The sequence below is a fragment of the Corvus cornix genome, chromosome 1 (assembly GCF_000738735.6).
Source record: "Corvus cornix cornix isolate S_Up_H32 chromosome 1, ASM73873v5, whole genome shotgun sequence".
Classification (NCBI taxonomy): Eukaryota; Metazoa; Chordata; class Aves; order Passeriformes; family Corvidae; genus Corvus; species Corvus cornix.
Window position 1 is genome coordinate 49,233,953 of NC_046332.1, and position 16,522 is coordinate 49,250,474.

The 16,522-nt window shown below is 35.8% G+C and overlaps 1 protein-coding gene across 4 annotated transcripts in view; it reads left to right on the forward strand.

Moving 5' to 3' along the window:
- PDS5B (PDS5 cohesin associated factor B) overlaps positions 1-16,522 on the forward strand; it is a 101,826-nt gene that overhangs the window by 12,198 nt on the left and 73,106 nt on the right. For all 4 annotated transcript variants that reach the window (XM_039566301.1, XM_039566292.1, XM_039566306.1 and 1 more), the window contains exons 2-3: positions 8,421-8,546; positions 11,957-12,160. In XM_039566301.1, the coding sequence (XP_039422235.1) occupies positions 8,439-8,546; positions 11,957-12,160 (312 nt within the window). In that variant the 5' untranslated portion in view covers positions 8,421-8,438. The remainder of the gene's footprint in view (positions 1-8,420; positions 8,547-11,956; positions 12,161-16,522) is intronic.

Below are 16,522 nucleotides of genomic sequence, written 5' to 3' on the forward strand. Positions count from 1 at the left end.
TTAAAATTAATTTAAATTTTTAAATTGAAGGATACTACACCTTAATTTTTAAATACCTTTAAAAAGCTTTGCATTCCACAGTGGTTCATGAATTCTTGGATGGTGCCCATGTAGTTGCTTTGATTTGAAAATGTGAAGTTCCTAAGCGTAGACACAGTAACTTCTGATTAAAGATACCTGTTACCAGTTGCCACAGGAAAGTTTTGCCTGTCATTTCTTTGGAAATGGGTATTCAGCTGACATTATAGGATACTTCAGTAACTTCTTTCTTTGCAGTCATTACTATACCGCAGTACTTTTTCCTTTTTGATTCTAGTTACTGAAGTACAATTTCTTTCCTTTTTTTTTTTTTTTTTTTTAAAGTATATTTACAGTGGGTATCTCAGTTTGGCTTAAATTTTATCTTTATTTCTGTATTTCCTGGTCTTTGTGGTAGAACTGTCCTGTTTTGAGGGCTCTATTCCTACTTACAACTTCACTAAGTAGTTATTTGAATTCCCTTAGTAGTATAAAAACTTCTCTTGCACATCAGTCAAGGGTACAAAAGCTTAAGTCTTAATTTTGCTCCTTTGGCAGTGACGTTTACTGTGACCCCCCCCTGCTGGAGTTGTGTACATCACCAAATTACTTCTGTTTGAACACTCTGAGGGCTGGTCATAGTTTGTCTTTTCTTCAGATTTTGTATAGTATGGTTGCATAATGTTACCACCTAAGGAATGTTTTCCCTAGTACTTGGGTAACTGACAAATATATTGCAGATGTCTATTTTATTAAAATCATATTTAGTCAGCCTACAGTCTTCTTTCTCTGTCAGATTCTTTTACTATTACTTTCCAGTTTTTATCTCTTTGTAATTTCTTCTCCAGCAGCCATGCACAGAAATAAGACATTTTAATTCCTACAGTCCCTTTTACTTACTCTTGAGTAGAAGTGTGAAAGCAGAGATCCCACAATAATAAGTCAGTTTTATTTTTGCTTAGGTTGTTGAATGGTTTAATGGTGAATTCTTTTATATAGTTTCTAATAATTTTTTTAAAACTGAGTGTGTTTCAGTAAAAATGCCATTTCATAAAGGGCACAAAAAAGAGGCAGTTTTATTAAAAGAAAGAAGACAACAATAACATCTGGAAACATGCTGAAACTTAAGGTTGGGTCACTTATGTTTTTGTGGAAGCTGCAAGTGTCTGCAACACCACTGGAGAGAGCTGTGTGCTGAGATAAGTTGGTACTGAATACTTTATACTTGCTAAATCTTTGGGAGGCTTTCTTTAATGAAGTTTGAAAAAAATCTTAACCAGTGGAAATGGGGACTTGCCTGGGGTCATTTGCTAGCTGATTACAACTCTGTTTAAGTTGCTGGAGGCCCTTTAGTGCGCATGTGCTGATTTTGGTATCATGTCTTAATGTTTTCTTCTTTGTTCATTTCCTGAATCCTCCAAGTTCTCTGGACATTGTGATGATGTCTCTTCTTGCACAGTTACCACCTGCACATCTTTCATTTTCCACAAAGTGCTTACTTAATACATTGATAAAGAAAGCTAATGCACTTTGCTGTATTTTCTAGTGTAAGTTTGAAAAAGTATTTCCTAATTTAAACAGATATTATTACTTCTGTATTGACTGTCAAAGATCTGCCATTAATGGCATTCTGTAGTGAAACCCAGTACTTTTTATGTCATTTGTTGGACTGAGAGTGTTACTTTTACTTTATAATCTGGGTCTTCATTTCAGAAGACATTTAATTAGTGGTTTCTGTAAATTCTTCCTGTATCAGTCCTTACTATGCTGCCTTATAGAAATGGGAAACTGGCATTTTATTGATATTATGGATAATGCTAATATCTTGATTTAATGATAGTTAAGTAAACAGTATAATATGATACATTTCTAAAAGAGAATGGAAAGTATTAATCTAGGCATTATACCTGAATCGCTATGAAAAATGACCTGGATTTACACAAGCACCCTTGGTCCAACACTCTAAAGTTTTCTATTTTATTCAGCAGCAGAAAACTGTCAAATTTCAGCTTGGAGTGGCTTTTTATAGCCAAGTTAAAACTCCCTAGCGGTAGATATGTTACGGAAATAGATTTAGTTTAGTGGCAGTTGGATAATGCAAGTCTTTAATACCTAAGTCACTTCTCACCTTGATCAATTGTTGTCAATCAGCTATACGCCAGTAGGAATTTACCAGGATGTAAAGAATTTCTGTAAATGACTTAAATTGTTATATTATTTGTGTTTTATTAATAATACTGATGAAGTAGAAAGATGCCTGCCTCTTCCACTTGTGAGTTGCTGAGTAATCTCTTAATGATATCTTGTTGCATCTTTTGAGGAAATTACATCTAGACAAATTTTTTCATACGTCCTTTGTTGTTGAAACAAAGTTAGTGATCTCCAAGTATTTGTCATGGTTTATATTAATTCATATGAGGATGTTACCTACTGAGGGTGCAAAAATAAATTATAAACTGTGTGTTGAAAAAGGAATAGGGCTTCAGCATGAAATCTATATTGTGATTTATGAGATGGAGAAGATTTTACTTTCTTGCAATATCTCACAAGACAATTTAGGAAAATGTTTTTGTATCTCCTAAACTGTTTTTGTATTGTTGATGGAATGGCCTATGACAGCGAGAGGTCACTGGTCATCCTGCTTGGTTGTGGAGAAAGTGTTGATGAATATTTGCCAATCCTTTTCTTGGCTACACTTCTTTGTTGGAATGAGATGAACTGTGGAAACACATAAATTTAGTTCTTTACACATTGAAATATTTTTCCATGCCAACCACTTATTAAATTCACTTGAGCTTCTAATACCTTTGTGAACCTGAAGAAAGTGTTGTTCTCAGTGGCACATTGAAAAATGTCTTGCAAACATAGATTTAGAAGTATATATATTAGCCTACATAAATTTGATGTATACTTTCCTAGATTTTATAAACATAGTTTTTAAATGATCTCAAGAATAGCTATATAAATATATATTCAGTGAAAGTTCTGAAAAATAATAATGACGATGGAGTTAGGATTCTAAGTTGATCACTGTTTCTGGTGATCTTCTAAGTCCTCATGTTTGGATTCTGAATTTTAAAGAGAAGACAGTAGTAAGGCAGAAGACAGACTTGAAAGGAATATGGGGTTGATTTGCTCAAGTTTGCTTCATCCCTTGGGTAAGTTTTCTACAAAAGTATCTTGAAGGATGAGGATTTAAACACATGTATAGATCTCTGGAAAATCACTGTTGACACATGATGACTTCATGTATGTTAAGGCACAGTTTGCTTAATGATTAGCACAGTTAATTAAACCACCATAGGCAATGTGAACTGTCAGCCAAACAAAATACAATTAAATGGAGTGTGGTTTAAGTCCTCCTTTTAGATCATTGACTTAACATCCTGTAATGATATTTATTGACCTTTGAAGTATATTTGCACAGGTACTTAATATGCAAGATATCAATCCATGTTTAATTTGCATAATCACAATCCGTATTTTACGGTATTGAGCAAGTAGTGTATGTGAAGTTAAGCTATTCATGAAGTTATCTACTATATAGAAAACATCTGAATGTTTTAATAATACAATGGCCAGTAGACTTAGCTGGAACTGAGTAGCTATTGGATGCTACTGATTATGGACAGAACTCGTGTGTAGTTTATTTAATTGAGTTTGACCACATTTTGGCAGTGGTACTTACTACTAATTAACTATGTTTAGATTAATTGATTGTTCCCATTTGTGGTCTGGCTGATAATCATAATTTTACATTAAACATGATCTTCCGATTTTTGTCACAAGAGGTGAATGACTTTTTAATCCATCCTATTCTGATGCCCAATAAATGCAAGTTCCACTTTTTTCCCCCCATGCTCCTGTTGTCACTGTACAAAGGGTATGTGTTTTGTCACCTTTCTTTCTGTTCTCTGTACTACTTTCTTCCACCCCACCTCCCTTATAACTTAGTTTTTAATTTGTCATGTTATATACTGCTAGAGACTTGCTCTTGGTTCCTGACTTCAGGTCTTTGAAGTTATAATTGCAGTGGTGCTTCTGTGTTGAAAGAAGCAGTACCTAGACATCTTCAGTCTTACTTTATCATCTCCTTGTGTACAAAGAGTAGAGTTTGTGTTTTAAATGCTCTATTAGCTTAAAATAGGTTTATTTTCTTCGTAGTTTTTGAAAACTTACAGTACTGTTTAACATAACTGCAGCAACCAAAGCCTGATTGAATCATGCTTTTTATTCCTATGTATTAGGACTGGAATTTGTTCGTTATATACTTGTTTAAGTTTCTTGTGACATCTGTCTCCCTTCTTTGTCCTCATACAACAGCAGAAACAGTGCACAACTTAATGTTTAGTTTGTGCTTGCATTCTGCATGGTACAAAGCATTTCATTGTCTGAAGTGTTTTCTTGCCTTAAAAAAGGCATCCATCTGAACATTTTCCTTTTTCATAGAATCATTAAGGTTGGAAAAGACCTCTAAGATCATTGAGTCCAACTGTTAACCCAGAACCACTGTGTTGTCCACTCAACCAAGTCCCCAAGTGCTACATCCACGTACCTTTTGAACACTTCAAGGGATGGTGATTCTACCACTTCCCTGGGTAGCCTGTTTCAATGCCTGACCATCCTTCTGGTGAGGAAGTTTTTCCTAACATGAAATCTAAACCTCCCCTAATGCAACTTGAGGCCATATACTCTTGCGTTCTCACTCCATTACCTGGGAGAAGAGGCCGATCCCCACCTCACCACACCTTTTTTCAGGTAATGGTAGAGCACAGTAAGGTCCCCCCTGAGCCTCCTCTTCTCCAAGCTAAACAACCCCAGCTCCCTCAGCCTCTTCTTGTAAGACTTGTGCTCTTTCCCTTTTCTTTCCCTTCTGACTGTATATATGGAGTAAGACTGGATTTCTGAAAATATAGTGGAGAACTTCTAAACTTTCATTTGATTAACAAAAAAACAAACAAAAAAACCTGTCAGCTGAGTCTCTGTTGAATCTCAAAGAAGCTTTCAAAGAATTTCCTTTTTTCAAAATGCTTGTCATCTTACAAAGTCTTCTTTTAAAATACTGTGGATCTTTAAAAATGTGTTTTAAAAGCTTTTTGAAATTCAGTTGTTGGATGTCACATCATTGGCCTATGGATTTTAATTTTCAACATGTTATAGATACAGTTGGCCTTGAGGCTGTTGTTCTTAGCTGTTACTATCTTCTTTTTCCATGAGAGAAGTTCACTGAAACAGCTCATGTATTTGTAACGTGAAATCACAGAGACTTGGATTTGGCTAGAATCACCAAAACACCCTTCCCTCTTCCCCCCCACCGCCTCCCAATAAAATCCTAGATTCTACTAATGTTCAACACAGATTATTTTGATAAAGCTAGGTATGTGCAGTTATACTGGCAGTCTAGAAGAACAGGAACTTCTAGCGGTGGAATGTAACAAACTAAGTTTTATTTAGGTAACAGTTGAAGTTATAACTGCTGTACAAGGGGATTGCATAGCATTGAATTTTCTCTTTTTTGAGTGATAGGTTTTGTTTTCTGCTGTTCCTTGGAAAGGTTTTTGTTTCTCTCAGTAAAGCTTACCATTAATCCTAAAAAACTTTAGGTAGTGATCTGCAAATTTGTATTTTATAGGAAGTTTAGAAGGTTTATAATTATTTATCCCTTATGTTCTAAGTAATAGGCCATTTCATAGAGCCATTTTAAAATTATTTTTGACCCTGTAAGACTAGATGTATTAATTCTACAGGAAATTAAGTCCTATTTAGTTTTTTCTATACTTCTGAGAGGATAAGCTGTGTACATCCCTGTCTGTAACCTTGGCTGGCTGCTAGGTGCTAACACTGCTGCTCTCTCAATTTTCTTGCTTAATCGAACAGGGAAGGAAATAAGATGGAAAAGCTCATGGGTCAAGATAAATGCAGGGAGATTGCTTTCATTCTTCACTAACCTTGGCGTCTGCAGGGTTGTTTCATGTTTTTCTCACTTTTCTTCCTCATAACTGCTGTGCAGCATTTTTTGTCAGTTCTTAAATATGTTATCACAGAGGCACTACCAGTGTCACTGATGGCTCGACTTTGTCAAGGGATGAGTCCATTTTGGAGCTGTCTGGAACTAGCTCTGTTTGCTGTGGGAGCAGCCTCTGGTCTCTTTCCACAGGGACATCCTTCAGCCTCCCCCACTACCAAGACCTTGCCACATAAACACAATACAGATGTTCAGTTTCATCCAGACCTTGGATGCCACTGAAGCTTAAAAGCTTGGTTGTGTGGCAGTTGGATGTATGAGCTAGACAGTTCAACTTGACTGTAACATATGAGTTTCAGTCTTTGAATTATTTCAAAATCTGCTCCAAACAGGACCACATCACCATGTTCTAATCAAGTTTCCACTGCATTTGATCTGATCTGACAGCTATGCACCACTGGAAAATGGAGTTTTGTTCCCCAGTTACCTTAGTTCTTGTTCTTTCCCTTGAGTTGGCTTTGATGCCTGTCACATGCTTTTCCAAAACAATTAGGCTTGTTTTTTGAGTTGGTGAGTTTGATGGGTTCAACAAAGCATCTGATGCTTTTTTATGTTCTCAGATTCAGGGGAGCAAGGCTCCCTTCTGCTGTGATGAGCTGTTAAAATGAATTTAGCTATAATATATAAGATCATCCCATCTGAAAGGTAGACTGGAGTATCTATGTCAAACAGCAAGAAGAGTAAACTTGATTAGAATTTCTGTCTGCTTTTGAGGAGCCCTAAACTTACTGTCATGACAGTGCATTAAAGAAATATAATGGAGATAAAAGTGACATCGTATTTTAGTATTAGAAAAAGTTACTCCAATGACTTTTGTTTCCTCCCAGCTTTGTCATTATCAGTTTTAACTACAACTTCAGGTACATAGTGCTGTTCCACTGCTGGGTATATGTAGGTGAAGAGAAGATGACAGAAACTGAGTTGACTTTTTTGTATCTGTTGAAGTACATTGCACGTCATGCCTGTTGAATGAAATCTGATTGTGTTTGTTCTACTCGTATTTTCCCTATTTACAAAAATAAAATGTGTTGTTCTGTATATGTTGTTTGGAAAAAAAAAATTAAAAGCCAATGTTAGCTTTTTGTTTGGTAAAAGATTAGTGAAGATGAAGCAAGTCTGTAACTTTGGTTGTTTTCATGAAATACAGACTGAAGCATACAAAACATGTTGACATGTTTTGGAGGGGTTGGGTAGACAAATGTATTTCAAGTATTAGTTTTCCTTCAGTGTAGAATGACCTTGGTTTGGGGGCCAGTAAGTTTTAATTATGGCTGTTATGGAACATGCTGCTAGCCCATGTCTTCTTGTGGCTTCTGGCTGATTTTTATTTCTGATGTTGTAGTTCCAAGAAATTCAAAGTATACATAGATTCTTGTATGGGAGGTCTGTAGGAAGAAAATTCCTGACTTGGAATTCACAGTTCAGTACAGTCATGGCTGTCAGAAGTGAATCATGCTTTTAGCTAAATAAATAAAAATATCAAGGCAATGACAAAGAAATTTGTTTCTTTTGTTTCTTTGTTCATTTGTAGCTGCCCTGGTACAGTTTTTTTCTAAGATCCTAATTGTCCCCACACATGCCATCTAGATTTTTTCACCATCTTTTGTATTGATTACTTTTATGTAAGTAAAGCTTTCAGTTCAGCTTCCTTCTCTACAGCAATGAAACTCTGCATAATTTAGAGTGGATTACATGGTAGTCTGTATTTGCATTAGTGTAAAGGGACTGAGAAACTAAGTAACTGAGTTGTTTTCCTAGTTGGAATTTAGGAAGAAGATAGTGTTGCTTATCTGCAGTCTTTCACTTGAAAACTTGGCTTTAATGGCACAGAGGAAAGACTTGTATTTGGTCGGCTCTGTTTCTGTCTCTAATTTCATTCTCTATCTGATGCTTTTCTGGCAGTATTGGCAAGTTACAACTGGTGATGTGTAACACTTAACAGCACTGGTGTTTAGGCTTTTTGGGAAATTGCATTCTGTAAATAGAACACAAAGTCCACTTCAGATGTCTGAATGCCCAAGCTACTAGAATCTATTATTACCAAGTGGTGGAAACATATCATACAATACAGTAAGATTCTTGGTTGTGTCTCTTTAGTGTGAAGATCAAATACATTCCAGAATGAGGAGTTTTAGCTTTTTTCTGTTGTGTACTTCTTGAAAGCTGTATTGTGCCGTAGGACAATTTGCCTGGATATCAAAACCATTGCTGTCTCCCACAGTATAGATTACTGAAACCGATCAAAATATTTTGTCATTCTTGTGTTTGTATGGGTTTGTTGGTATATTTCTAGTTGGATTTTGTTTGTCAAAGTGGGACAGATAAGGTTAAACATGAACTAGTTAAACAACATCATCTTCTTAATTTCTTTCCACAGTTTTAAAACCGTGAAATCATGGCTCATTCAAAGACGAGAGCCAATGATGGAAAAATCACTTATCCTCCAGGGGTCAAAGAAATCTCTGATAAAATATCTAAAGAAGAGATGGTGAGAAGGCTAAAGGTTAGTAACCAAGTAATTGCTTGCAGATTAAAGTTTCTTGTAAAAGATGTTCAATGATCCTATTACTATATTTTATATCTGGAAGGGTTTTATTTTTCTTTGGGATTTACCTTTTCTATGCGTAGAAGGAGAAACTTGTTTGCTCTCATGCCTTTTCTTCTACCACTTTCTTGAAGTGGCTTGTTCAAAAAAAGTTTAAATGAATTTAAAAAATCACAAATAGAAATGAGTTGCATTAATTTCAAATACTAGTTAAATTTTATTTCAGCTATGATGCTAAGTCAGTGCTTATATTGTTTTCCAGTATTTTCCTCTCTAAAAGAAAGTCATAATTTTGGAAATAATTTAGATACCCCTCAATATATTCCTTTTACGCATTCGTGCTCTTTGGTTTGTTTATAAACCCCCTTATTCTCATTATTTTAGCCTGTGTCATGATGAAGGTAGTCTTTGTTATATTTTAGTCTATATACTTTGACTATACATACAGTCTTTGATGTATTTCAGTTCTTGACCACTTTGTTTGGCCTAAGTGTACAGGAAGGTTGGGACAGATGTAAAGGCTAATTTTGTTACTACAGATCTGTATCTACCTGTGTACTCTCACAAAAAGGCAGACCTGTATTGTGCAGAAGGAATGCCTGCAACTTGGGCTTGCCCTGTGAAACAGGAGGGAGCAGATGTGGGAGAGGAACCTTAAGTATTCTAACAGATGCAAGAGCTTAATTTGGAGTTTTTCTGAAGAAGTAGTTTTAAGTCAGTTGGAATTATGGGTAAATGAACAAAAACCAATAAAATCCCAAACCACAAGATTGCTTCTCTTCTTCCCCCCAGTAACCTGTCTAGGCTTTGGGGTTTTGGTTGATAGACTTTAGTGAGTATATTGCATTCTGTGATGTTGAATGAAAGACAACATTTGTAACTTTGTGTATTAGTGATTCCTAAGAGAAGGAGTTCTTTATTAGCACTTGCGTATTTTTTTCAGCTTGTGGAAATGCAGCACCACAGTTCTTACTGATCGTTTTTCTTCTATAGCTTAATTTCATTTTTGACCTTGAATGTTTAGTCCCTTCTGTCATCTTGATCTGTCTTGCAGAAGAGGAGGACTTTGTAGGACGTCTTGTGTTTCTTGTTAGCTGTTTATTCTGGCTCTGAAATCATTGGTGGTCAGGCAGGGGAAAAAGTGCACAGTGCTTCTTTTATAACAGATTGGATGATCCAGGGTGCACCACAAGTGTACAGAAACTTCAGTATAAACACAGTTGCAGGTTCTAAAGAACAGTAGTTGATAAATAAGGGAGCTATTAGCCTCTTGATTTCTCTGACTGCCAAATTCACATAATTATTCGGGAAAAAGCACTTTTCTGTGCAGAAGGAGACATTCTACTGTTTGTTAATGACAATATATTAATATAAATGCAAAGTACTGGTAATTAGAGAATAAAATGGAAAATATGTGCAGTGAATTTCTGTGTTAGCATAACTTACTTTGGAAATTTTATGCATTTTGTATTGATGCCCTCTTGAAGTTTATAATAGATTTGGAAAGGAGATGGAAACTAAATGATTATGGTCATGAACTAGCACTGAAGACAGAAATAAGGTGATAAACACTTGGAAATGATGAATAGTGTGAGAAAAGCATTTTTTCCACAGTTTCTTTTAATACACAAGAACCAAGTCATCATCTAATGAAACATTAATTTTAGGCCAGCAGTCTAATAATACACTTTTCTGTAAGTTTTATACAAGTGAATTCCAAAGCTTGTTTCTGTAGAACGACATAGTAAAATTTGAGTGGGTTAAGAAATATGTGCCACATCTGGAAGATGAAGCTCCAGGAGAATAAATCGTGGTGGTCTGGGTGTGATTTCAGGCTCAGGAGTCCTCTAACCTATTGCTTTGCAGGAAGCTGGAAAACTATGCTTGGACAACCAGCTTGTTTTCCTTTGTTTTTCCTTAAACGCTGTGATGGATTGGTCTGCAGACAGGATGACCGATCTTTGTTGTCTTGACTTGTACAGATGTTCATGTTATCAGGGAAGAAACACTAAAGGTTCATTTCCAGAGTAGAAAAACCCCATACTTGTTGCAAGAAGTATGAAAAGACTACTTTTCATAGAAATGAAAACAATTCTGATTTATAAATTACTTTAATTAGTGTATAAGGGCACCAGTGCACTTCAAGTGGTTCATCTTGTGCCTGACACAGGAGGACTTTATTTTTCTTGCAGTGGAAGTTGTGTGTGCATGAGCTGTTGGTCTTCTGTGCCTTTTAGTAAAGGATTCTCATGTGCTTGAAAACTTTACAGCTTCTGTGATCCTAATCATGCAGAAGTTTGGGTTTTTTTTAAGTTGGGTTTGTTGCTCCCTAACCAGTTATAGTAGATTTTTTGGAGGGGGCAAAAAACCCAACTAAACAACAAACGATAGCAAAGTAAAGTATTTTGCAGTGTTATAGGATTCTAGGGCTTGACGTTATTATTCTTTGAAAAATATCTCTTCCTGTGCTGAAGAAATAGATGAGAATTTTGGCTTTAATTCTCAGGATAGCGTAATTAAGTCTTTAGTATAATTTTGTTAATTTTGCAGGAGTTAAACTCCTTAAAATAACTCTGCCTCTGTGAGTCAGATAAGGAATTGGAGAAGAGCATAATTACTTTGTTTTGTCAGTAAATTTCTCTCCTTCAGAAAGTTTTTTAAATGTAAGAATTTTCACCAACTAGCAGTTACTAAATATAGCTTTTCCCGCTTTTGTTTTATTTAGCATGTTAAATATCTGGTGTCCAAGACTCTTTTTTTCTTCCATAACTTCCATAACTGGATCCTAATAATCCTAGTGGTCATTTTAGTCTTGCTGGACAACATCCATGCCACTGGGCTGCCTGGATTTGTATATGCATTTGCTGAAAGTGTGTGCTCTGCTTCTGGACAGCACAGGGAATAGAATTTTCCTCAGAGGAGTAATAGGGCAAAAGCTGAAACTGAAAGAGAATAGAAGGAAAAAAATCATCACTGAACTGTTGAGGGAGAAACAAATATTTTTAATAATGTTTTGGTGTTTTCTGAAATTTTAAGTGAATGGCTGTAACAGTGAATGCTGTTGCACTTCTTCAATTGTCCAACTTGATTATATGGTTTCTCAAAAAGATCTGGGAAGTCTACAACTAGGCTTTCTGTAGTTCTGCTGAGACTGTGTGTTGGGACACAGTTGGGACACTTGATAGAGGACTTGACCAGGTCTTTCCAGTACCCTGAAAAATGAAACACTGGTTGCTCAAGTAAGTACTACTGCATTGCTAATAATGCTTCTGACAGAAGTTGCACAAAACCAGAAAAGTCACTTTTAGTAAGGATCCTGTTACATAGAATATTTCATTTTATGTACTAATGTGTGTCTGTCTATTTAGATGGTTGTGAAAACTTTCATGGACATGGACCAGGATTCTGAAGAAGAAAAGGAGCTCTACCTAAATCTTGCTTTACATCTTGCTTCAGATTTTTTCCTCAAACATCCTGATAAGGATGTACGTCTGTTGGTAGCATGCTGTCTTGCTGATATTTTCAGAATTTATGCCCCTGAAGCTCCATACACGTCACCAGATAAACTGAAGGTAAATGAAATTAATCTCTTTTTCCACACCAGGTTTTTATACTCAGTGATTAGTGTAATTGGTTATGACTGGTTTTTTTCCCTCCCTTTATCTCTGGTTCAGCCTAAGCAGTTCAAAGCTTTCACTTGATTTTGGGATATGATTGGTCAGGTCAATTGTCCATGAGATAAAGGGCTATACATCTTCCAGAAACTTTGAGAGTTTTGGATTTGTGTTGAAAATAATCATTTTATTGAACTGTTATTGGGATTTGCAGGTAGTGAACTGTTACTTTAGAAATACTGATTATATGTATAACTTTTATCACAATCTCTTGCAAGATAGCTAATACCTTCACTTGGGAAAATACCCCTGTGTCTCCAATTAAGCTACCAAGAGGCAGGTACTTGTATATTTATAGATAAAGGTTCTATTGAAACAAAGATAAAGTACTTTTGTACAGAGTTTAATGATTTTTGATGTGACTTGGAAAATTCTGCAATTACAAACATCGCTGATCCCACTAGATGGAGATGGTTGATAGAGAAATGTCAGGTTTGAAAAGGAAGTACAGATCTGCTCCATTTGTTTCAGAAAAAAAATATTTTTTTTCTGGGTTTTTAAACTTTTTTTAGTAGAAATATAACTTTGTTTCCAACTCGCAAAATCAAACTGTTTCCCTTGCGTGGTCAGAATCTAGAGTGATGAACTGAGTTTTAGGGAAAATCTACAAAAAACCAGATGAAAGTAACACTGAAAAATGCGTGTTTTTTTGGCTCCCTGATTTAGAAGCGTGTGTGGTCTTTTTTGTTTAGTTTGGTTTGGTCTTTGTTTATTCCACACTAGGATAAAAAGATGGTTGTGGTGGACAGTCTATCTATTATCACTTAAGAGGAAATCACTCAATTTCTCATCTAGTGGTTGCACCACCAGTGCTTCCTAATTAGGGAAACAGTACAGTTTCAACTGCAGTAGTACATCTTTTGTTAGCAGACATACTGGAGAGATGTCTAGGGATTTTTCTTAGCTCTGTTTTCTTAATTCTGAATTAGTGTGTAATCAGAGATACAACATCTATTTACCTTACTTACTGATTGCACCATCTTCAACTGGAGATAAATACTAGCTTTCTCAACTGTGCTATATTTAAATCTGGTTTTTAGGTGTCCTGATTTCTACTTCAGTTTTGAGTATATGTTTTCATTTGCTTGTTAGGCTTAGAGTTTTAATTTCTCTCTTTCTGAGTTGGGCAAACTAACTTCCTCCTTACAGTATTTGAGCTACCAAATGCTACTAAGCTTTGGATTTCACAGTGTACAGTATTGGAAGGTTTGCAGTACTCATCTCATACCTGAAGTATAAGAATACTACAGCCACTGCTTGGACAGAGCTCTAAACGGATGAGGGACTTCCACTGCCAGCATTGAGTTCTGTAATCTGTGTGGATTTCAGAATTCAGTTTCTTGATGCAGTTTTCTAAACACATTTGGAAAAATAAAGAAAAGCCAAACAATAGCAACCTTTGCCTAGGGCTACTGGGGTAGGTTTTTTGCAAACCCGTTTCCTCTGAACACAGCTTTTGTGGTTGCAGGACAAGCTCTGATAGAAATGTCGAAGAGTTCCCTCCACTTTATGACAGAGGTAAGAGGAAGAATGCTTCCTCTTGGGTTATATTTTGGCACTATTTTTACCCAGTATTTAATATCAAATCCATACTGCCTTCTTGTCTCTTCTTGTATGTTTAGCACCAAAGCTAAAAATGGCAAAGGGGAGTGCTGAAAAATACTAATTTCTTGGCAGGAAAAGATTTAAGATTTAAGGTTTTGCCCTTGCTTCAGACTCAGCAGATCTCTTTCTAACTTACATATTGTGCAAGTGAGATGCTGAGGGAAGGGATCAGTATCTCAGGTTTCCCTCTTTTATGTGTATCATGAGTATAAATCTTACATTCCTTGTTGATCGTTGAAAGAGCTTTGATAACAGGGGTGGAAAATGCCATGAGTAGAATAAAGACAGAGCTAGAGTAGGTCTGCTCTTCTGGGATCTATAAACTTCTAACTTGGAGCCCTCCTCAGTCCGTGTAAAACTTAGAACCCAAATACAGTTTTTTGGTGGGAAGATAATCTAATTGCTTATATGTGTCAATTGAAAATGACTGGAACAGAAGGACTGTCTGTCTGTCTTTGCTGAAATGGAGATGTTAAAAAGTGTGTATGGTGGCAGAACTTTAATTATCTGAAGGTGTTCTCTGGTGAGAGCCATGGCTGTGATGATTACTGAAGCCTTTGTATAGTTCATTGGCATCAAGACAGCAATCCACAAAAATAAAGAAATATTTTCTCTGAAGTTGAAGTGTAAGCACTTCGGTTTTTAGAGTCTGGATTCTAATGTAGACTTGCTTTATGCAGTCTGATGTGAAAACATATTGTCCGGTTGTGAAAGTATTGCAATTTTTTAGCTGCAGCCAAAGTTTATTTTAACACAGGCTGCAGCCTGTGTTTTGAATTTATAAATGCATGTCCAAATAGTATGTTATGTGTGCTTAAAAAAGGGAAATTGTGCTTAAAGAGAAAAATGTTTGGTCATAAGACATGATATATTAAAAATTAGTGTGTAATTCTGAGTCTAGTCTATCTTGCTTTCTTTAAAATGGGAGTAGGAAAAAATAGTTTAGGAGTAAATGTTTATTTTGTCAAACCATGCTGTTATTTGAAGCATTCAGGTGTTGGACTTACTGTACATGTATGCTATTCATTAATGTCTACAGCTGTATACAGCACAGTGATGAGAACTTTCTATGGAAAATTAGTAGGGTCTTTGAATCCCATTCTGTCGGTAAGTATTACATACTGAGCTATAGGATAAAAAGTAAGATACTTGGTTAAAGGAACTGATTGAGATTTACCTCTACAAGTAAAGCTTAACAGAAATAATTAACATAGAACATGGGTTCTGAGATTAAGTAGTTGTTATGTTTGGCATTGTTCAGTCTGTCACATGCCCTCTTAATTGATTCTTACTCTTCCCTGAAACTCAGTTTGTATGTCTTCTAAACTTTACAGAACCTTCCAGTGTACTGGTTTTCCATAAGACAGCACTCATTTTGGGTGGGGAGTGATGACCTGCTAGTGTTCAGCACTAGTTTTTAAAGGAGGGATTCTTCAGATGGGCTTTTGCCTGGGGACTGTATGCCCCTGAGTGGTTGGAGACCATGAGATACGTCCTTTGTCTGTAGGTTTAACTTCAGCTAATGAGTCTAGATTGTGTGCTCTGTAAGGGATCTGAAGTGTGAACCAGTGATCCTTCTGATCATCATTAACACTACAAAATCACAGTCTCGATCTGATTTAAAACATCAATGTAGCTGTATCTCTGAAGAGTGTATTTGCTGTGCTTCTTTGCCAAGAGGTGGTGATGTCACATGTAATCTAGTTCTTGGTTTTACCTAGAACCATAGTAAGTGTTCAGCTTAATGGTTAAGGCTGGATTTTGTGGTTATAGTCTTAGGAAAAAAAAGGAGCCCCATTCTTATCTTTTGTCTGTGCATTATTATTGGGGGACTTAGGGGAAAACGGTAATTTTGAAAATGTTACAGAAAAACTTTATGGACTATTTCTAGGGTACTTTTTTCAGGATTAACAGTAAGGCTTTCTTGTATTTATTATGGCAACTTTATACCTTTTGGAATTTATTTGATTTACACCTAGATTATTAGATGAAACATAGATACAGTTGAGGCTGTGAACCGTGTTTCTGGTGATACTTATTTCTAAATATTTTGATTTAATATAGCAGTTGTGAATTTCCAGCTGTTAATTACCTGAATGTAAAAAACATTTAAAAGATACCTTCTTGCATGTTTACATTCTGTTCATAATTGACTATATGTTCCTTCTAACCTGCTTCAATTTACTCTGTGTGAGACTTTTTTCTGAAGGAGTCTTCTGGTGGTGAAAGTTTATAGAGGAAGCAGGAGGAACTTGGTTTATTAGTTTTTGCAAGAGATGTGATCTGTGTCAATATCATGATGACTTGAGAAATGCACAAAGAATACAGAGTGAACATATAATAACACTCTTAGGAAAGGTGTAGTTGCCTACTGCTATTTTCCCCTTCTTTTGAAACTCATTGTAATATGAAATAAAAATATTCAATTCATTGTCCTGCTGAATAATAATCTCTTGACTTCTGCAGCATGCCAGCCAGTTGCAGCTGTGTTTGTCAAGTTGAGTGCTTTTCTTTGGAAATGGAAAACATTTGTTCCCTTAGGAAAAGGTTACTTTTTCAACCCTTTAAAGAAACATGAAGTATTTTAAAATTACTCCTTGACATTTTCCATGATGCTTTTGTAGATGATCTTCTTTTGGATAGTGAAATAATGTC